The sequence below is a fragment of the Hippocampus comes genome, unplaced genomic scaffold, assembly GCF_001891065.2.
Source record: "Hippocampus comes isolate QL1 unplaced genomic scaffold, H_comes_QL1_v1.1 scaffold44, whole genome shotgun sequence".
NCBI lineage: Eukaryota > Metazoa > Chordata > Actinopteri > Syngnathiformes > Syngnathidae > Hippocampus > Hippocampus comes.
The window spans coordinates 333863-356584 of record NW_017805546.1 but is presented as its reverse complement, the minus strand read 5'-3'; the positions used below and the strand labels follow the sequence as shown (position 1 = coordinate 356584).

The following is a 22722-nucleotide window of genomic DNA, read 5'->3' as shown; positions in this document are numbered from 1 at the left end:
GGTCGTGGGCATGCCCCAGCCTATCCCAGCTGTCTTCGGTCACAAAGTGGAGTGCACCCTGAACTGGTTGCCAGACAGTCACAGGGCACACATAGACAAACAACAATTCGCGAACAAAATCACATCTAGGAAGAATTGACAGTGTGTTGTCAACCTGGCGTGAATGTTTTTGGAATTTGGGAGGAAACCGGAGCACCTGGAGAAAACCCACACGGGCACGAGAGAACACGACCTCTGCACTGAGCTAACCAGTCAACCACAGTGTTGTCCATTTCACCACTCGCTGAAATTAATTTGTTGAGGTTGAATTTAATGGGGGGCTGGGTAGAATTGGCTTAACAATATATATATACTTTAATTTGATATGAATTGAGCTGTGAAGTGCTCTTTTTCCAAAACGTATGTTTATGAAAAGTTGTACTCAATAATTTCTACATGATTTGATCTTTTAATTAATTTTACGTGTTTCTCCTTGATTTATTTTTTATCTTTTCACAAATGTTGGATTATTTTTTCATGTTTTCAAATTTCATACGTATTTTAAAATTGATAAATATTTTAAATTCATACTAGCATATTTAAATCCAGTCATTTAAATCCCGGCAGACACTGCACTGCAGCCAAACTTCGGAGGTGTGTTTACGGTTAACGCGTCCTTCGCTGATTGGTCCACGCACACAGACCCCGCCTTCAATCCCGGAAGTCAAAGCCCCAAGACTTGATGTGTGTGTTCGGATTCCAGCGATTGTGTCGGTGTCGGTGGCGTGTGGCGACCGCTGCGGAAAATGGACACGCTCAACAAGCTCAAACAGTTTGACGCTTACCCCAAAACTCTGGAGGATTTCCGGGTGAAGACGTGGGGCGGCGCGACCGGTGAGAGGCTTCGGCTTGTCGGACAGAGAAGCAGTCAGTCGGCGCCGCTAGCTGGCTCGGCTAATAACAAGGCTAGCCAGTTACGTTTAACCCCTGAATGTAGAGCAAATTAAAACTGGTTTTAAGTTATTGTTTTCAACGTCAACCTGCGTGTCGAAACGCACACACAGCAGGGGTCAAAATTGAAGGACCACGTTACAGGCGTGTGTTCACATTGTGCGAAAGTTACCGACGCAGCCGTATGAAAGGGGCTGCTGATATATCAGTCTGTGTTTTCCACAGCTCTTTCTTATGTTCGGTGTGAATGGTGCCGAAGCTCCGATGAAATGTCGGGTTTTGTGGCTTTTCCCCTACTTGTCAGTCTGTTCTACATGAAAGATACTAAAATGTCAACTGCCGATTTAAGACGTCTTTTTCTCATGGCATTCTTTTCTGCTCTGTATAAAAGGCGCTACCGTCAAACAGTATCAAAGCCTTCTTTTTCTCATGTCGCTCTGAATCTGTTCAGTCGACAATGTGACAGGGGCCAATTCCAATTAAGTTGGGATGTTGTCTTAAACAAAAATAAAAACAGAATACAGTGATTTGCAAATCATATTCAAAGAAATTTAGATGGCAACACGTTTCAAAAAAGCTGGGACAGGTGGCAAAAAAAAAAAAAAAAAAGACAAGACAGTTGACTAACGCTCATCAAACATTGAAAGCCCGTGACCTTTCATCTGTCAGGCAGCACTGCATCAAAAAACCAACATTCATGTGCAAAGGATATCATCACATGGGCTCAGGAACATTTCAGAAAACCAACGTCAGTAAATACAGTTTGGCGCTACCTCTGTACGTGCAACTTAAAACTCGACTATGCAGAGCAAAAGCCATACATTAACACCAATACACAGCACGCGCTTCTCTGAGCCTCAAGCTCATCTAAGATAGACTGATGCAAAGTGGAAAAGTGTTCTGCGGTGTGACGAGTCCCCATTTCTAGTGGATTTAATTAAATATAGAGTGAAACAAAATTTGCAAATCTTTGGACTCCCAACTTCACTGGAATGGGGTTTGTACTAAATGGCAGTGTGAAAAGGAGTGAGTGCCTTTTTGAAGCCAGTGTTTTCCCACTTTCTTGCTGTTCTCTGTCAATAAGTTGACCAGCAATTGTGCATTTCAATGTAAAAAAAAAAATAAACACATCCCCTGTAACTATAACGTGACGTGCGCTTTCTTGACATTGAATGCAGATTTAAAAGTAGACTTTCTTGAATTAGATTCTGTTTCTCTCTCCACAGTGACAATCATCAGCGGCATCATCATGTTAATCCTCTTCATTTCTGAGCTGCAGTACTATCTCACTAAAGAGGTGTGTATTCGCATTTTCATGTATCATCATTCAGAAATATGAACGCTGTCGTGGTTAGATTGTCGTGCTCAGAGTCGTGGGAGAACAAGTTGCAATTGAACACGCTCAGGATTCCTTTTTGAAAGACCGGTTTGACTCGATCATATTCAGCGACAAGTACATGCCAGAAATACAAGGCAGGTAATTACATGTTGACACCTCCAATTAGTTTCAATTATTTATTGATTGATTGCACGTACAGCGAAACCTGAAAAGTTGAAAGCTTGAAAGTTTTTTTCCACGGGAAATAATGGAAATCGAAAGAATCAGTTTGTTTCACAGTGTCACCCGACTCCGGCTAACGCAAACCCGAATGAGGAAAGGTGGAAACGGATGACGTATTAATCGGTCAAGGGGCCGCACCATTACGGACGCCTGCGCGTTTCTGTTTCCCCGCAGGTGCATCCCGAACTATACGTGGACACGTCCCGAGGAGACAAGCTGAAGATCAACATCGACGTGGTCTTCCCTCACATGCCCTGTGCCTGTGAGTAACTCGCCGGGATCTAAATTCCACTTTAGCCTCTACGAGCCAACGTGATTTGACTTATGCATTTTAGATTGATCCCGATACTTCACCCACACATCCAATAACCGCGACTTTTGGTGAGCGTATTTATGTATCCACCGTGCTCAGCGATGACACAAAGTTCCCCACTTCCTGTCAGATCTCAGCATCGACGCCATGGACGTGGCCGGCGAGCAGCAGTTGGATGTGGAGCACAACCTCTTCAAGCAGCGACTGGACAAAGACCTCCAAGCTGTCACGCAAGAAGCAGAGAAACACGGTAAGATGCTCTCCGCCATGTGCTGAACCAACATCGGAAATAGTACAAAAACATACAGTAGCGCCGCCACTATCGTGCCTTTTTTTTTTTTTTTTTATCTATCTAGTGGAAATTTGTGGTTTGCAAGCATATGTATATGCATGAACAAGACTGTCACAACTCATTAATAAGCTGCAGTAACATTCGCCATTTTTGTTGAAGATAAAGAAAATCTGCATGTGAGTTTTGGAAGTAGACGTTACTGGAAGGGTTAGAGCAAACCTAGGGATGGCCCAATCACATGATCGGAAATCGGCGTCGATCACGTGATTTTTCAACTGATCTGGTATCAATTTCCGAAAGAATTGAAGATATAAAAGCTATAAAATACTCAGAATGTGCAAATATCTTGCCAAATACAACACAATAGCTTTGTTTTATTTTACTTTTTTTTTTTTTTTTTTTTTTTTTTTTTTTTTGTAGTAACGGTGAAGTTGGTGACACGGTGATGATTTCTTTGCAGAACTCGGGAAAGCTGATGACGGACAAGCCTTTGATCCCACCACGCTAGACCCAAATCGGTGCGAGAGCTGCTACGGTGCGGAGACAGACGAACTCAAGTAAGGAAGATTTAACGTAACGCCGGCATTTCGCCACCTTCCACGCTCACCTATATGGGGGGGAAAAAAAAACCATAATAATGGTGGACAGATGCTGCAATACCTGCGACGATGTGCGCGAGGCATATCGGCGTCGAGGTTGGGCCTTCAAGAGCGCCGACACCATCGAGCAGTGCAAGCGAGAAGGCTTCACGCAGAAGATGCAGGAGCAGAAAAACGAAGGCTGCCAAGTGTACGGCATTCTGGAGGTCAACAAGGTAACGGCATGGTTATCGTCGCAATTTCTGCTGCGGCGTACACACACACACACCTTCAGGTACACGTGCACACTCGAATGAGATTCAATACAAAAATAAAGAGTGCTCGGGTTTCATTAGGTACCAGCAAGAGTCTTCGTCACGTGTTTACCTCGCCACCCATTCAGTTCCGTACCTATTTGCTTATTTATGCAGCTATCTGCCTGCTTACTTACAGATATACCTACCTACCAAACGCATTTACCTCTCTGCCTACGTTCTTGCGTGCCTACTTTTCTCCGTATTCTCCCATGCTCTTGCTCACCTCCAGTACTTATCAACCTTGTTACTTACCTCTTTACAATCCTTATTTATCCAAGCACCGATCTGCCTGCTTACTACCCATAGATCCACTCACTTGCTTTCTTTTGCACCAACCTCCAAAACTTAGGACAGTAGGTACCTACCTACGTAAAGCAAAATGATATTCCCCCTACATGAGAAGAATCCTCGCACTGTTTTGTTTGTGGCGGGACCTTTGACGATGCTCATTTCGATTCACGCGCTGCTAAACTTTGACTTTCAGGTAGCGGGAAACTTCCACTTTGCTCCCGGAAAAAGTTTTCAGCAGTCGCACGTGCACGGTAAGACAGCGGTTCGCCTTCTCTGATCCCTCCCCACCCCTCCCCAATGACACCTCAAGGGTTTCTGAACATTGAATGGGAGCAGCTTAGTATTGTACCTTGTGACATCAAGGGGAGCAGATTTTAATTCTTGGCCTGCCAATAGGCGTCGCTGGAATAGATAGATGAACAAAGATGCATTTTTTTTGGGCAATTTGACAGGATTTCTGTGTCAGAGAAGTTAAAATGTAACAACCCCCCCCCCCCCAAAAAAAAAAAGCTCACATCCGTTCAGAAACTTTTAACTTTTATGCATCTCCTCTCCAAGCTCTACCACACACCATTCTGCAACTTTCATCTATCTTATCCATTTCCTTTAGCGCTCAAAATGGAGTCGAACCTAGCTAACATAATTGCGCTCGAGGCGGGGTACACCCTGGAGCGCTCCCCAGCCAATCACAGGGCGCATATAGACAAAAAAAAAAAACAAAAAAAACATGCACGCTCACCTCCGCACCTGTGGACACTTTCGAGCCATCACTCAAGCTGACATGCGTGTTCTGGGAATGTGAGTGGAGGCATTCGGACAACAGCCAGATCCACATTGAAAAGGAATCTCAGAAATGTGGGGCAGATGTGGTAAACACGAGGCCACTCCATAACCTGTTCATTCATACGTAAATCAGCACAAACCCTTAAAAAAAGAAATGAACTAGAAATCGGACACTGAGTAACTTCTCACCACACAGAGTAAATTTAGCTCCTTCCCGACAGTGAGACATTTTGCTTCAGCAATCCTTCATTTTCCACTACTTTCCTATTAGCCGGGGGGTTTGGCGCCACCAAAAGAGCACAAAAATGTCCGAGGGACAGGCTCCACAAAAAGAAAATGACATATAGGTGAATTCATGATGAATGAAGTGCAAACACTTTCCTCCCGCAGTCAACAAAAACCTCTTGGCTCACATTTGAAAGTCTTCCCCGTCATCTCATTTCATTTGTGCACAAAAGTAAGAAAAAGCTCAAGGCTTTGAGAAAGCAAGCATATGCCACTTAATTGTAAAACTGAGCATTCTCGAAGCTCTTTGAGTTGACAAAATGGTGCCTTTGTGTTCTTATTTTAATGCACTGAACACGCTGACGCATTTTGTTTGCGACATCTCGGTGCTCTGCAGCGGAGAGACGAGAAGCACAGAGTTAACATCTGCCTTCCATGTTCCCTTTCAAATCTTTTGTGTCTGAGGCTGCACGGTCACATTACAAAATCGATTTGGGTCAACATTATGGAAATGTCTTGGTTCTTTTCATCACAATCAGACGCCCATGCGTGCATTAAGTGCGGTGCAGCCCCGGCACGCGCATGACTTAACGTTGTGTTGTCTGCCCAAAAATCATCATATGGTGTTTCTTCTCTCTTCTTTCTGCAGTGCACTCTGTGGAAAGTAAGTCCATCTTCCCTTTACAGACTTAAAAGAAAAAAATTGTCATTCAGTCACAAGATGGTCGTTTATTTTAAAGTACTACTAATGCTGTCTATTTTCTTCCTTCTTGGAAGTTTGCCGCTCATTTAAACCACTTTGACTCTTTGGTGCTCTTAGTACAGAATGTATAACTAAAACTGTGACTCACAGCATACACAAAAGTCTTCAGTCTGATAGCAACAGCAGTACAAATGTCTTATGTGCCTGTATACAACACGTATTATTGTAGCGGCCTATTCTGCTTCCGCCATTTTTTCCCCTCTGGCTGTACCACTGCAAGAAAAGTAAAGCTCGCATGCCCACCGCATGTGCTGTGCTATTCCTCTAATAAGCACCTCACTGCAACATTATCTAGAGTCAAAGTCCCATCGGCTTGAAATTTGTCACGCAGGTAGAACTGTACAAAAAGTTTCTCAAGTCTGCCATTTTCAAATGTGATTTGTTTTGGTCTTTTGCAGTTCACGACTTGCAGAGTTTTGGCTTGGACAACGTAAGTAACTGATTGTGTGTGACCCCAAAAAATAAATCCCAAAGACTTTTGATACCTGTTGTACATATAGTTTAAGAGCCACTGGTCTCAATGAAGCTCTTGGGCCCCAAGACGGCACCAAAGCGATATTTATAGCTTGGCCTACAATTAATAAACTTTTTTTTTTTTTGCGAATAACAGAGGATAGTTGTACAAAAAAAATGAAAACTGAACCTGCTGCATAACACTCTGTCCTTTGTGACATATTTGAATTGGTTTTCTCATTGCTAAAAACGGATACCCTGTGATTTAGATCAACATGACCCATTTGATCAAACACCTGTCATTTGGGGAGGATTACCCCGGCATCGTGAACCCCCTGGACGGCACGCATGTGACGGCACCACAAGGTCAGTTCAGTGAAAAGGGAAAAACTCTAAATAGCACTCTGCAATGTTTAGTTTGTTTTTAATGGAAGCGATGACATGGCCCAGCGGACAGAAAGATGCGGCTGCCATTGCAAATGTCCCTTAGATGTCGTAAGATTGTCGTCGTCCTCAGCAGCGGATGCCCATCCCAATAGCCATGAAGGTGCCAAACGTTCCACCGCTCTGCATCATGGTCTTGCCCACTCCTCCCATCAGCTCCCGGCCTCTCATGCCAATTCTGTAGACGAGTGAAAAGCCAATAGTCTTTTATTTAGTCATTTCCAGGAGGCTTAACAGTCACGATCGGACAATACATAGCGGGGGGGACACACACAAAAGACGAGTGCAGTTTGGCAAATATAGAAAAGGGGAAGGATCGTAGGAGAGGAATGCAGGAAGGAAGTGTGCTCTAATAAAACAGCAGGAACGGGAAAACTGTAAATGCATAAACATTTTAAGTACTTAAATAAGCACACGTCCTTATGTACTTAAGTATTCTTAAAACAACTTCATTTACAGAGCACTCTACATAACCACAGCTGAAACAAAGTGCTGTACTGTACAAAAATAAGCCATAAAATAATTATGGCAACGAGAATAGAAATGTAAATTACGATTATGTTTGGGGCAGTCCTTCTGAGGCTTTTTTTTTTTTGGTTGTTTTTTTTTGGGGGGGGGGGTACCTGAGACAGGAGAAAGTACCGAACATGGCCCCGGCGGCCATGCCCACGGCGAAACCCATCATAAATCCCATCTTGACCCGGTCGAAACAGCTGGGCTGGGCCTGGCCCTGGCCGTAGGGTGCAACAGCCACGGGCATCTGGATCGGCAAGACGACACACAAATCACATTATGAAACGCTTTAAAAAAAATAACATTTGACAGCCAGTTGATTGTACGGTAGTTTCTTGCTCGTCGATACTTGAATTGGACCCGCCTGTCTCCCTGCTTGCGTGCCAATGTAATAGCATTTGCGTGCTAACGCATAGCATTAGCAGGATAACGACACTTGTGTTGGGACTTTGTGAGGAAAACGGGACACGATTTTTTTAAGAGCTAAACATGTTCGTTACCTTGATTCAGCTCTTTCTAAAGTTAGCTTCTTTAGACTCTCCTGGATTTTCGATTTCAGGCGTACTTGAGCGCAGCAGCGTTTAAATGTCTTTCTGTCAGACCTCCATAGCCGGATGTAGGAAGAAGACTAAAATAAGACAGGAAGTGAGCCAACATGACGACAAGCACAAGCGTCGAAGGGACGCATAATACAGCGTCACTGTGTGGCGCCTTTCGGTAGTGCAACCTCCAATTAATCACGTCTTTCGCTGGTGTCCCTTTGTCTCAGGATATTTTTTGTGTCTCCTCGAATTAGTGGCTTCCGTCTTGATCCTTTGTGTCCTTTATCTCAGGCCCCAGTTTGTGTCCTCCACTAACCAATTCGCTTCCGTCACTAGCACATGTGTTTGTTTAATCCAAACACGTTACTGCGGTGAATCTAAAGTGTGGTTAGCAGGGCTACCTTTAGTGAGCACAATTCAGTTGGACACTTTTTCGTGCGTTTACTACTTTTGAATACATTTGGAGTTGCTCTTTAAATGTTTGAACTTTTGTTTTGACGCAATTTTTTACTTTTGTGCATCATACAGTTAAACTTCATTGTTTAGGTTCAGTCATTTATTTTGCCCTATTACTGTTTAAACTGCCTAATATCACATTGGTTTACAAGAAGATTAAATAGTATTTTTCACATGAATGAATTTTAATTTTGGTCCTGATAGTCCCTGGAGTGTTGAATATTTTTTGAGTGTTTTTTTTTTTTTTTTGTACTTGGTGTACAAAGTTAGAGAACTACTGTAATACAAAATCAATTTTAGGTGAAAGTAAATTTGTTTCTCTTGTGGTCTTCTTGTTTTTCCTTTCCCTCAGCCTCAATGATGTACCAGTATTTTGTCAAAATTGTCCCAACCATTTACATGAAAACTGATGGAGAGGTGAGTGCGACAATACTCGAATACTGTCCCAACACCTTGAGCCGCAAGGCAGACGAGCTCTTTTTTTGGACTTGTCGGCAGGTTGTAAAAACCAACCAGTTCTCAGTCACCAGGCATGAAAAAGTGGCCAACGGCTTGATAGGTGACCAGGGCCTGCCCGGGGTCTTTGTTTTATACGAGCTCTCACCCATGATGGTGAAATTCACTGAGAAACACAGGTAGGACGCACACCCGAACTGCAAATGTTTCCTTTTTCAGATTCTCGGAATGCAAGTACTGCTTTCTACATGAAATGTTGTTGTCCTTCAGATCCTTCACTCACTTCCTGACCGGAGTGTGCGCCATCATCGGGGGCGTCTTCACAGGTCTGTCTCAAACTCCAGCGCTTGTGCGTTTTGGGATGAATTCTCAAGCCGTCTCTTTTTATTCCCTCGTGTCGTCTTATCGCAGTTGCCGGCCTCATCGACTCTTTCATCTACCACTCGGCTCGCGTTATTCAGAAGAAGATAGAACTGGGCAAAGCCTCCTAACCACTGCGCCTCCCGCTGGTCTCCGTGTGGCCCCCTGAGCACGACGGACGGACGGCAGGACAAGAGGCAGGCAGAGGACCGAGCATCTTTGCGTCGTCCTGCCAGCCAGATGGACGGATGTTCAGATGGAAAGGCAGAGAAGGACGTTGAACATCAGCCGGGTCCCCGTCTCCCTTTTTTGTCGGTTTCCTACGAGCGCAATGACTCCCCCTGCTGGCCCAATCCCGCCGGGACGGTCATACTGTCAGTCAAATGAGCACAGCCGGGCCGCTCCATACCACCTGTGGGTTGTCCTGGAAACAACAATATGGCCAATGGCTCCGCTCCTTCTTTACACCCTTGTGTCTTAGGTCCCTTGTTTTGGTCCTTTGCCAAACTCCCTTGTTTTTCTCCTCCTTGGTTGTGTCTGTTTTGGTCCTTCACTTATTTGCCTTGTTGTGTCCGCTATAGCGATCCCTTGATTGTATCCTTTTGGTTGGGTTCCTTGTGTTGTTTTTGTCTTTTGCAAGTGCCTACATTTTTTTGTAGGCACCCTTTGCCTCGGTGCCTTGTTTGCATTCTGTATGTCGGCTTCTTTTTTTCTTTTTCTTCACTCAACTTCTTTCACTTGGTCCCTTGTTTTTGTCCATCTGCACCCCCTCTTTTAGTACTTTGCGTCGTTGCTTTGGTTAGCACCCTTGGTTGTGTCCTTTGACCCCGTTTTTTTTTGTTTACATTCTGTGTGCGTCATATGTCTTTTTGTCCTGCATTGTTTTTGCAATTCATTGCAAGTTCTTTTCCCTGTTACTTTAATAACTCGGTTTTGTCAATATTTACTACGTCATCTCAACAGGACCTGTGTGGGTCTTGAGATCACCAAGTAGGAATTGCACATGAATAGATTTCCTTTGGCCACAAAAGTATCACAAGTGTGAAAGGGAAAAAAAAATAAGGTTGAGTCTGAATCATACAAAAAGAACAAGGCGAGTCAATGAATTATGTTGATTGTTTAATAATCTGGGCAAAGGGCTGCTTCATTTTTTTTAAAGGGTTCTTGCTGATTATTTGGAGTTGTCAACATTGCCCAACATTTGTCTTCATTTTAGTGAATCTGAGACAGTCCTGCGGGGTTTGCCTGGAGTTTGGTGGTCCATTCAGTCAGTGAAGGCCTCCAAGAACTCTTAAGTGTGAACAGTGCAGGCAGTGGGAGGCGCGTTAACATTCAAATCCGGGGTACGGCGTATGTACTGTATGTGTGTGAGTGTGCGAGGGTAAAATGTATTTATATTTTGATTGTCCTCAAAACTGTTTTTTAAATGACACAATAAATGTGAAAGACACCAGCCCCCACTGTGCACATTCGCATGAATGCTATTGAACCTTTTGAATGACGACTAACAATCTCGTATCCTGTTTAGGCTTGCGCATAAGCTCCAGTGCATCCCAGCGGACCTGATCGCCAGCAAATTACAAACCGCATATAGACTTTTACATCAAAAGTGGCTCTCGAACACTAATTCCTACCCATGCGTCACATAGATATTTATTTTGAAGAAATAATTGGATAATATTGCTGACTGACATTTTTTAAATCATTGTAAAGCACAACGAGTTCACTTTGTGCCTTTAATGCGCTTAATAAATTGATAATTCTCGAGTTAAAACACATCGGATTGATTGTTTTGCAGTGACATTTGTCGGCCACAAGATGGCGATGTTGTCCTTGACCCTTACTTTTTTCCAGGCAACGCACGCTGGGTGAGTAACTTCCAGTCGCTGTGACGTCTGCAGATTCCTCCAGGGATTCTTTCGTACTGTAAGTGTGATTACAGTATTTATCAGTTGTGTGAGCGTGTTTTCTTGGCTTTATATCTAAACCGCCCTTGCGCGTGATAAATCGGCCGGTCATTTATTCGGAGTATGACGAACACTGACTCAATTGTAGGAATGACAAAGAAAAGAAAAAAAGTCTTCACTAAGTATCTTATAAAACATTTATTTCAAGAAGACGAGCACATGAAGAAAATTAAGACACAAGGATGACGGCTGGACACAAGAACAAAATTGGGTGTAAATTGTGCTGTCTGCATGCTACTCGTATGCTAACACGCTACGGACCTGCTTTCAACTGTGCGGAAGACCGCACGATATGTCTTCTTTAAATAAAAAAGTACAGCCGTCTGTGGTCCTCCGATAATTGCCCCCCTCACATTTGCTTTGGGAACAAACAATCCTTTTGAACAGGAAAAACAGCAACTTGGGCACCACGGGGAGCCTCCCTGTGTGAATCAAATTCATTATGGCCACCTTTGAGCTTGAAGCACACTTGAACCGAAACGCCAATGATAAAGAACGCCTTGAAACGGTTTAAAAAGATAAAAAAAAATCATTGGTTGCTATGGCCACAAGCCATCCTGAATAGATGCTACTAGTTATAATCCGTAAGACTCTTTGGATCTTGAATATCGATTGCAAGTTATTTGGCCATTTTTTTTTTCCTATTGTAGCCTTCCTTCACCATTATTTCCCAAAGCGTGTCTCAGCTTTTCTATTGCTGTCTTTTGACTGAATTGCCTCGAACCCTACTCTGAGGGAGGGAGGGGGGAACGCTCTTGCTGAGAAACCTCCCTGGACTAGACTATTCTGTCTGGGTCTGGAACCTGATCTGGTGACCAGAAACACTTCTCCCGAAGGGAGACAGGCACAATGCTCTCCTTGGGCTCGAAATCTCGACAAGAACCTCACCTCTGGACTAGTATTCGGCTCTGTTAAAAAAAAAACACACACCTCTCACACACTTTCTCTGGAGATGAGAAACGCTCTCTCTGGCCAAGAAATAGTCTTGCAATGAGAACCCTTCTTTCTCGGAGGGGGCGGGGTCAAGCAACCTCTTTTTCCCATGGGGAGACAGAAACCCTGCTCAGGACTAGAAATCAACAAGAACCTTCTCCTCGGGACTAGTACTCGGCTCTCTTGGAACAAGGAACCTCTCTTTCTATCAATGGAGATGAGACTTTTCCCTCTTCTGGGACGGTGAACACTTCTCTCTCTTTGGATGAGAAACTCTCTTCCTGGACTAGAAATCTTCTCGCAATGAGAACTTTTCCTCTGGATGAGGAACAGGAAACCAATTTTGGCATCGGAGTAACCTTTGGACGGGAGGAAAAGAAACCTTCTCAAGAGGAGAACCTTCCCCCTTGACGAGTACCCACTTATCTCGGGATGTGGAACCTTTGTCTTTCTTGAGATGAGAAACCTTTCCTCTGGACAAGAAACCTCTGTTAGAACTGGAAACGTTCTCGCAATGAGACCCTTCCCTCAGGAGAAGTACCCACCTCATTGGGGGTTATGTGCTATTCTCTCAAGACAAGAAACCTTCTCTCTCTTGGGACGAATAACCCTTCTGTATCTGGGACGAGATCTAGTACTCTTTACGGGGGGTACGAAAACCTCTCCCCAACGTTGAGACCTTTCTCTGGGGAGGAGAACAAAAAAAAAAACAAAACAAACAATTCTGACCTGCAGTAGTATTGCCAACAATTTTTTTAACCTAACACGGCAATCTGTTCACACGTCCGAATGTTGCGAGCTTGGATGTTGGGTAGCTATTACGGAAAATGTTTCGCCAACATTTCAAGACCTGAACGACAAGAATTCAAACATGTCTCTTGTCCATGTAAACAGTCCTCGTGTCATACGGCATAGTAAAAACTGTCCAGGTCCCTTTTCAGGAGCGAACCGGCGAGCGCAGGTGCCGCAGTCGCGCTTTGAGCTCCTCCTGCTTGGCTCGCAGTTTGTCCCGCTTGGCCTGCAGCCGGTAGTTGTTGTTCTCCAGACCGTGGATGCAGTCTCTGGCCTTCTTCAAGATCACCACCTTGGAGGCCTTGTCGTTGCGGGACAACTCGGGTACGTTGTCGCGAAGGCGCACAAAACAGTTCTTGAGCTCGTTGCGCCGCTGCCGTTCCATCACGTTGTGAGTCCGACGCCGCTCCTCCTCGTCCTCCGTTTCCGCCGAGTGGTGCTCGTAATGGCGGCGGGAGTGCCTGTTGGACGAAGGTGGCGGCGGGGAAGCCGGAGGGGGTGCGGCGTAGTTGTGCTGCAGCTGGATGTCAAAGTGGAGGCGGCGCTGGAGAGCACGACGCTGCCGCTCCTCCTCTTCCTGCTGCTGTCTGGAGGGGCAGCGTCCCACCGTCACCACGTCGATCTCTTCCTCTGCAGGACAGCAACAAGTAAGACTCTGATCACACATACACATGAAATAAGTGTTTGCTCATAAAAAACTTGTCTCTCCTAATGTATAAAGTTGTAAAAATTGCACCAAAAATTGTGAATTATATACATTTTAAGAGCTAATATGTATTTTCTGAATGTCAAGAATATTTTCTTCAGTTTTTTTCCCTGAAGTCACGAAGTACATTTATTTCAAAATGTTCTGAATTTTAAAATTACATTTTACTTAATCAAGTATTGAGGGTTTTTTTTTTTGTTGAATTTTTGAAACAAAATAAACAGCAATCAGTCGAACAAGAAACCACTGAACAAACAAGGTCACCACATCCTGTGTAGTGAATAGTCAGCATTGCCCCAGGGGTCTGCGCTGGGAAATGAGTCATTAGGAGCTTAAGAACAGAGCGCTAAAACGCACGCGCACGCAGTCAGTCACCAGCCCAGACCCCGCCCACTGATTTTAAAAAACAATTATGCTCGTGAGCGCATGCGAGTGTGTGCGGACTCGAAAGAGCAAAGAAACATTTAGTCTCACCGGAGTCGCTGGATGTGTACGCGGACACATCTCCTCCATTGGAACAGTAGTCAGACGTGGCCTCGCCCGTCTCCTGGCTCTCCATCAGGTTGTGGCAGTCCAGCGGGGAGCCGACCAGCCCCTCAAAGATGCTTGTGTCCATGTCCGACAGCATTTCCTCCAGGCTTTTGTCAGACGGCAGGCATCGCCACAGGCCATCCTCGCCGCTCTCCATGATGGGGGAATCCGGATGCCCCCCGCCGCCGCCATCATCATCATCATCATCATCCGAGCGGAAGAGGGCGCAGTTCCAGTTGAGCTGCATGTCGTGGTCCTCCAGGAGCATGTCTGAGACGAAGCTCAGCTGATCACCCTTAGAGAAGTCTGCCTTCACGGGTGGCGCGGGCAGCGAATGGAGATCCTTCAAACTTTGGCAGAACTCATCATCCAAGTAGGACAAGACTTGTGGCAAGCACTCCATGCCTCTTTCCAAAATATACATGGTCTCCTGCAGAGAATGACAACAACTTGTCTCAGCTGCTACGTCATTCCAAGTCCCAGACATCACATGGGACAATTTTTAATAGTCGTCACCATCGATATAAAGTGCAGACAAAATATGTATAATCACACTTACAAAAACAGCTTGAAACTTTTTTTTTTTATCGTAGTATCGAAGTGAGTCGAGTAGCATCTCATGGCCACAAATTAGCATTTTATGTGCATGTTACCTATATTGTGGCCACTAATTGAATCCCCCCCCCATTTCATGTCTGGCGGTAAGTAATTTCACACTTTAGTGAGCAAACACCACGCAAGCTCGACAGAACGTTTGCACCCATTGACAAGCAAGCCACTCGGCTTGTCTGCAGGGCGTGGAGGGCATGTCACAATCACATGGCGCTCGGATGTGTAGCATGCTTGCGATGCACAACAAAGCCACACTGTGTGCTGTCGGCATAGATGTCCCGCAGTTAAAGAACGCCCTTGTGCAGTGTGGAAACATGACGTGTGGCATTTTTTTTCATCTTAAGGTCTTTAAAAAAAAGACACCGACGCCGATCTAGTCTTAAACCCATTACGAACACGGTAGTGGCAAACAATTAGCGGGGAATGATCGGGTTCGTGTCCAAGGAAGCAGATTGCTTAAAATGTGGGTATTTCCTAATGAGGGTTTTGCACAGGGAGTTGAACACCCTTATGGAGCAAATCTATGCGATTTATTTTGGATTTAAAACTGCGTTTTTAACACAATGCAACGACGCCGATCTACTCTCGAACATATTACGCCAACATTGTTTGCTTACAATTAGCACAGCGTTGCGTGTTTTTGGTGCAAACGAGCAGCATTTTTAAAATGCGAGAGGGTACCTTTGGATGGTTACGCACGCCTCAGCTGAATGGCTGAAATGCCATAAGGGTGACAAATTGTGCGTGTTTCACACAGGTCAGCGTTGAAAGAAAACTAAATTGTCTTTTTAAACGAACATACACACACGCCTAACGCATGTCACAAGCGTCGATATCATATATTTAGCGAAGGGTGACGTGTTGTTGAGCAATTTAGTAGCTTGTTAGAACTGTAGGCGTTTACCAATCAATGGTGGTTGCACACAGATCCGAGAGTTAGACAAAATAAATTCACGTTTTTAAAATTTAAACACTTCCGCGCCGATCTATCCTCTAACACACGATCCATACAGAGATGGCCCACAATCATCTGGCATTGACATGGTTTTTCAGCACTTTAGCATATCATTTATAATATGAGCGTTTTGTAATGAGGTTTTGAAAAAGAAAATATTCCGGTCTTGTCAATAAAACAAAAAGGAGTTCTTACCCGGCTCTTTCAAACGGACGGAGAGCGTGGAGGTTCAACAAAATGTCCGTGTAAAAGTCCAAGGGAAGGAAAGGCACACGACAACTTGCAGAGACCGGGAATGAGGCGGCGTGGTTAGAAAGTCCTTACAAGCCGGCTACTACTTCTCTGAGTGGGCGTGGCTGAGGGAGGCGCAGTCCTAATTCATCAACGCGACTCGCCGGTATCCCTGCGCGACCAAAAACCGCGCCAAAATAATCGAACAGGCCACCAAGCGTTAAATGTCCACGCGACGTATTGATTCAGATACGTCATAAATCGCCCTTTCTATTTAGTTCTGGCGAGAAAACCGACAACGAAGGTTTTTGAGTGTAATTTATCACACATGTCGGGTCTAGCTTCTCCAATACGGCGCAGGGATACGTACGATGGGTTGGAATTCCAGGAAATGAATGGCGGTAAAATGAGAATACTGACGCACGTGCATTGAGACGAGAAGCCGGCTGTCATAAAGAAAAACAACACTAGAGGGAGCCTTGTCCGGTTGAGGACTTGAAGACCTAGCCGCCATCATTAACCGGGAGTCCCCGGCCTTCGTTTCCATTCACTTGTATTGAGCTACTCTGTGTTTGGCTCCGATAAATGGATCAACTCGTCGAATTCTTTGACGGTTTTGGCACGGATTCGTTTGTTATAAACATCGAAAAAAGTATATTGAAAATATTACTTCAAACGCAAACGGAACGTCACTTCTTCTTTCTCATAATATTATGATTTTGTTTAATTCAAAAGAGCTAACGTTTTAATACCAAAAGCATTTTAGAGGGCCTGTTGGACCTCAGTGTTCCACCATGCTGGTGAATGCTGTCAAGCAGGCCATTGCCGTTTCTTACTCTATGAACAGAAATATTTGGAAATGGTTGATTGGCCGATAGAGCAAAAGTTGCTTTGAACTGAAATGCACAACTTGCTGTTCAATTTCACATACCGTCTGGGTTCTTGAGACTTTTTGGTGCATCTTGTCATGATGGAGGCATTTGCTGAGTTTTGTGTCCGTCTGTTAAACTCTTCCAGAGGGCTGAATTTTTCTAACTGTCCAGGGGGTGCTACTGAGTCAGTCGTAAGACCGCATTACAAATAAGAGTGTAGTAGTCAGTGACAGCAGTGAAGACGCACTACACAAATCTCACATGCCCATAACCCCCCTAAACACACACACACACACACACACACACACACACACACACACACACACACACACACACACACACACACACACACACACACACAGCGAGAACGGACTGGTCGCGGTCTTCCCATTCTTCCCCCTGAAATTACGAGTTTCCTTGTTGCCAAAGCGTAATGACAGACTTCCTACATTCCCGGGAAGTCAATATGAGCGCATCTTGAGAAGGAGTCCGTGTCCACGTCTACCCAAAAAACAAGAATATGACTTTCAGTTGAAAACTGAGTTGCTCTTGAATATGAGTAAAGCAATAAAATCAACTTTTTTTTTTTGTCCATGTCAGGGGGCGGCCATTTTGCAACATGCTATCGATTGAAAATGATACGACAGTTGCTCAGGGCTCAGGTAACAACCAATCATAGACCATCTTTAAAAAAAAATAATAATAAAAAAGCAGATGAGCTGCAATTGGTCCAACCAATTATGGCTCATCTTTAAAAAAACAGCTAAGCCATGATTGGTCCTTACCTGAGCCCTGAGCAACTGTGATATCATTTTCACGCAACAGAAAATGGCAAAATGACCGCCCCCTGAGATGGCTAAAAACAGGTGGATTTTGCTGCTTAACTCATAGTCCGCAAACGCAATATGAATCAGAATGCCGTGTTTAGACTTGCAAAGGCGCATAGAACATACTATTGTAAAGAAAATTTGGGGGTTGATTTCCCCATTAAGGCTTAATCCCAATCCAAGACTAACCCTGGTTTCCAAAACCTATTTAATACCAATTTGAACTCATAACGCCTATATAACGTACGACTGAAATGCACTCCTTTTACTATATATTTTAACCCTGGTTGGAAATTGCAATTTGAAACATTTGTTTAAAACCCCTAACCTTGTCTCGAAACCCTACACCTTGTTAAAACCCTGAACCTTGTGTAAAACTGTGATTCAGAAAACCTCATCTCTGCTTGAAACTACTTTGTCACTCTTTAGATGGCTCAAAACCTAATTTGTTTACAAAAGTTTTGTTTTCAAATCCTACCCTGAAAGTCTAATTTGCAGTCTTAACCTTGTTTAAAATTCTAAACACTTATTGAAAACATTCACCTTTGTTTTGCAACACAGACTTGAAATTTTAAATAGAAAATATGAACACATTCAATATGGTTTCTTATTGCCCCTTCCTATGTGTGGCGAAGGAGTTCCACAGAGCTCCATTTTAGAGCCCCTGCTGTTTTTGAACTTGTATTTGTCTCTTCATTTAAATGTCAGATCTAACCTTTTTCCTTGGACTTCTCCTGCCCAGAAAGCTATTTAAGATAAGAGAACAGGTTTAGGAATCCCGCAGTTGGTCACAGGGCTCCATTTTGGGTCTCTTCATGGTCAGCTGTTGCTATGTTTGTGTACAAACCAGTCGTCTAATGTCACACTCAAAGTCTTACACACAATTGATTCATCAAATTCCAAAGTGGACCGCAATGAGAAGCTGCATTTGGTTTGGCTATTTCCCAAGGTTGCGCGGAATTCGACAGGCCTCTAACTATTGTTACCCCCAGCACTTGAATATTCCCACCGTGGGGCCGCAGAGACCACCATGCAGGGTTAGCTTCTGTGACGGGTTCCAGTGGTTTGGGTGGAGCTTGATGAGGAATTCTTGACAGGATCGTGAGCGTCTGTCTGTCTTACCTCGGGAGGCACGAGAAAGAACTCCATGCGGTTGACATTACAGTGAGAATCATTATTTCAAAGTCAGCTCATAACCACCACTACTTTTGAAATCCCCACTTCTATTTAAGAGGTTTGAAACCCTAATTTGAAATATGGCCTGAAACCCTAACTAAATCTTGAAACTTCAACTGTGGCCGTAACCCCACATTTGAACCCCAACCCTGGCTTGAATACTTTGAGACTAACTGTGGCTTCAAACTCTACTTTAAAATCCTGAACATGCAGAAAAGACCTAAAGCTTGTTTAAAACAATAATCCAGCCTTTAAACCCTAATTTGAAATTGTAATCTTGCTTTGAAACCCCAAATCTGTCTTGAAGCCTTTCTTTGAAACCCAAATTCTGCATTGAAACCCTACTTTGAAACCCTAATCTTGGATTGAAACCCTAACCCTTGTGTTTGACCTTACCTCAGGGTTAAAACCATACTTTCAAACCCCAATTCTGGTTTTAAACTTACTTTGAGACACTAATGCTGGCTTGAACCCGTACTTTGAAATCCTGATTCTGCTGGAAAGCCCTAAAATTTAGGGCTTTCCAGCAGAATCAGATTTAGGGCCTGAATCTTTTTGGAAACTCTAATCCAGGCTAGTTGAAACCCTACTATGAAACAACCCTGTCTTGGAACTGTAATTTGAAACCCTCAAACTCACATGAAACCCCAATTTGAAACCCCAACCTTGGCTTGGAACCCTACATCTTGATGAGAATTCTTCTCCAGTTTTGAAATCCCATTTAAAAAAAATAAGGCTGCCTTGAAACCCTACTTTTGATAGCCAAACCCGAAATCTCTGTTGTTGAAATCCAAACCCCAACCCTGGTTTGAACTATTTTGATAGAATTGAGCCAATACTTTCCATCTTTGAAAATCCTTCTTGGATCTCTTAATAATTAAGCACGTCAAAGTAAGTCAAAGTCCACTAATCACTAACAATCATGTCTTCTGTCTTCATCAAACGGCCCAAAAGTCAAACGATTCGCACGTGAAACTATTGTCATGTGCGGGGCCTCGTGAAATTTCAAGAAATCTTGCGCCACGAATTTGACGATTTCCTTTTAGTTTTTCTTTACCTGTCTTTGTATTTTTTGGGCCGGGGGGTAGGGAGGGGGGGCATGTGGCAGTTAAGATAATGTAACCAAAAAACTGGGCTGGATTACAGAGGAAATCAGTTGCACTGTGTGTGTGTGTGTGTGTGTGTGTGTGTGTGTGTGTGTGTGTGTGTGTGTGTGTGTGTGTGTGTGCGCACACGCGTTAATCAGTAGTTGGTTGTGTTACGGCAGATAAGTGAATCCTGAGTGATGATCAGACTATCAGCAGTAAACAGAAAACACACAGTTCATCACTAGAGTGCTATCAGCAGCAACAAGCACACACACACACACACACACACACACCACACACCCCCCCCCACACACACACACACACACACACACACACACACACACACACACACACCAGCCTTAAAAATCCTCATTTGAATGCGTCAGGTTTTCCCTGAAACCCAATTTCAGAACCCTAACCTTGGACTGAAACCCGAGCCATCATTCAGAACCCCGACCCAGGCTCAGAGCCCTAATTTAAAAGCCTTCTTTATCATATTTTGGAGGGAATATTCCCAACAAGCGCACACACACACACACACACACACACACACACACACACACACACACACACACACTGAAGAGTGAATCAACAGGAAGGCTGCAGGATACAAAATGTTCCCGCAGTCTGCAAAGGCATCACTTCTCCATTCAGTGTGCTCGGAAGCCTCTGGCTTGCCGCTTCATTCATGACTCGGAAGTGGGGAGGGAGGAAGAGGAAGGGGCCTCACGGCTTAGTAGAACGCTCTCGACCGCTCGCTAGCTCTCTCGCTCTTCCTCTTTCTGCCACTCAGTGATAGCTGGTCCTATCTTGAACGTTACGCCGCCCGTGTCGCAAGTGGGATCAAGGACCGCGGCGTTGTTGCGCCATACCACTTCACATCAACGTTCATGACTGCAAACGTGTGGTGTCCGTCCGTCCGTCCGTCCATTCTCGTTACCATTGCTCAATAAACGAGCAGTAATGGGTGCTTGGATAAATTCCGCTAGCTTGAAGCAAACACCGAAACACCACAGACTGGCGAATAAATAGCATCGTTGTGGAGGTGCTTTTAGTCCTTTAAGCAGGGGCGGGTTGCCATCTGTAATTTTGAGAAAATATCTTTGTTTTCCCAAACAGCCGCTGTATTTCCGGGCTGATCTTGGGCATCGCGGATGCCCCCAGGACCCCAACACCTCCTCCCCCCCGCGATTACATTTCGAATGGCCTGCTAGCCCAGCCCAAGCCTATAGACAAACACTACAACAATATTCAAAGACATATATTCTTCGTCCTCTGTGACAAACATCTAATATTAAGAGTTGTGAAAGTCTTTTCCCTAATGTCTATATATACTGCCCCCGGTGGCGGAGTCGCACACACCAGAAGGAGTCGCAATGAATTCATTGTATTGCATGATGAAATTAAAATATTATTAAATGTTACTTTCCTTAAAGATTTTTATTGAGGGTGGCCAGCACAGATTAATGGCTTTTCCATTGCTTAACAGTGAAAGATGATATGAATCCCTTAACCCGTGACTACTGGAGTTTGGCCTGTTTTACAGCCACTTCTCCTTTCTCCTTAAGTTCACCTGTCAAGGTTAGAGGGGATTTTGAGGTTCATCCCAACACAAAAAATCCTCAACTTTTTGTGATCGTATATTTGAGCCCAGAAGGCAATTCTTCCAATCACCCGCCAGCCACACTTATCGTGTTAGTGCAACACGCTGCCGCTATTGTCGCACAACAGCACGGCATACTGTATCATTAAAATGAAGGTAAACACACACACGCACCCTGCAATTCCTGAATGTCTCGTCACATGGCTTACTTCCTAACCACATTAGCGAGGGTGTGACATTGTCAAGCGCGGAGCATGAAGAATGGAGGGAAATTGTTTAAGCGTGCCATTTAATCAAATACAATTCGCTTCACAGTAAAAGCCGCCTGATTTACAAATCTAGCAAATTTTCCTGTCGCACATGACTAGAAGCACGAGGACAATAAATATTTTTTTTATATATCGACTCGATATCAGGGATTGCCACCTATCACATTTTTGTTGACTGTAATGGCAAATGTTTTTCGATTGTCGACATATTTTTGGTCAATATGACATCATGCCTATGAGGGCGCATGAACAAGATAATGCCCAGGGGGGGTCAAATCCAGGTCCCAAAAAAATAAAAACTCTCCCAGAATTTGTCTTTAGCCACAGGCAAATGTTTACTTGTCGGTTGAGTACAAGCACTTGTGGCTACAGCGGCAGCGTTTTTACTTTCTGGACCTGGATTTGACGCCTCTGATAGTGCCACATATTGTTACTCCCAATCGTGTCCTTGAATTTGCGGTATGACTTCAATGAGGTTTGTCGCAAGCACATTTTTCACCTCGTTACTTGTGAACTTGGACCTCAGGCGATGGCCCTGAGATCATGCTTAGTCATCAGCAAAAACGGATCAGCTGAGTGGCCGGCTCCCTCCAATATGGCCACTCAGTTTTTAAGAGGATCAGATCAGTCAAGGGTAATGTCTCTCTTTTTGCATTGTATTCGTTTGACCTTTCTGTGACCTTGCACTTTGCATTCCACCTTGAAAACCTTAACCTGTGAAAAGCGCTGTAACAAAAGAAATGATGTGGTGACAATCAAGAGTTTACGTGCAGATTTACGGTACGAGAGCTGCGGGAGGGAAAGTAGCAAAGCAACAGACAACTCGCGGCCCAATGAGGAAGGCCAACTTGTGCTCATCGGGCCAATTGGACGACGCACATGT

At 44.3% G+C, this 22722-nt stretch overlaps 3 protein-coding genes across 5 annotated transcripts; 1 reads left to right on the top strand and 2 right to left on the bottom strand.

Annotated features, from left to right (window-relative positions):
* The first annotated feature begins 644 nt into the window (after nucleotides 1-644).
* On the top strand, nucleotides 645-10733 carry ergic3 (ERGIC and golgi 3). Of its 2 annotated transcripts, XM_019879344.1 has the most exons (14): nucleotides 645-873; nucleotides 2157-2227; nucleotides 2666-2753; nucleotides 2935-3054; nucleotides 3557-3653; nucleotides 3745-3910; nucleotides 4476-4533; nucleotides 5940-5954; nucleotides 6452-6483; nucleotides 6776-6872; nucleotides 8814-8878; nucleotides 8960-9096; nucleotides 9188-9243; nucleotides 9329-10733. In XM_019879344.1, the coding sequence occupies exons 1-14, from the start codon at nucleotides 786-788 to the stop codon at nucleotides 9406-9408; spliced, it is 1170 nt and encodes a 389-aa protein (XP_019734903.1). In that variant the 5' UTR covers nucleotides 645-785; the 3' UTR covers nucleotides 9409-10733. The 2 variants fall into 2 exon arrangements, with proteins under 2 accessions (XP_019734903.1, XP_019734904.1); XM_019879345.1 differs by lacking the exon at nucleotides 5940-5954 and having other exon boundaries at nucleotides 649-873.
* romo1 (reactive oxygen species modulator 1) lies at nucleotides 6914-8107 on the bottom strand. Its single transcript, XM_019879351.1, has 3 exons — nucleotides 7964-8107; nucleotides 7574-7710; nucleotides 6914-7128 (listed from the first exon to the last, which is right to left on the bottom strand). The coding sequence occupies exons 2-3, from the start codon at nucleotides 7708-7710 to the stop codon at nucleotides 7020-7022; spliced, it is 246 nt and encodes an 81-aa protein (XP_019734910.1). The 5' UTR covers nucleotides 7964-8107; the 3' UTR covers nucleotides 6914-7019.
* A 634-nt stretch (nucleotides 10734-11367) lies between the features above and the next one.
* Nucleotides 11368-16545, bottom strand: LOC109521513 (myc proto-oncogene protein-like). Of its 2 annotated transcripts, XR_002169375.1 has the most exons (4): nucleotides 15969-16545; nucleotides 14150-14635; nucleotides 12961-13599; nucleotides 11368-12559 (listed from the first exon to the last, which is right to left on the bottom strand). XR_002169375.1 is itself a non-coding variant. In XM_019879350.1 (3 exons), exons 2-3 carry the CDS (start codon nucleotides 14628-14630, stop codon nucleotides 13115-13117), a joined length of 966 nt encoding a protein of 321 aa, XP_019734909.1. In that variant the 5' UTR covers nucleotides 14631-14636; nucleotides 15969-16539; the 3' UTR covers nucleotides 11368-13114. The 2 variants fall into 2 exon arrangements, 1 of the variants encoding a protein (XP_019734909.1); XM_019879350.1 differs by having other exon boundaries at nucleotides 11368-13599; nucleotides 14150-14636; nucleotides 15969-16539.
* Between the last annotated feature and the right edge of the window lie 6177 nt (nucleotides 16546-22722).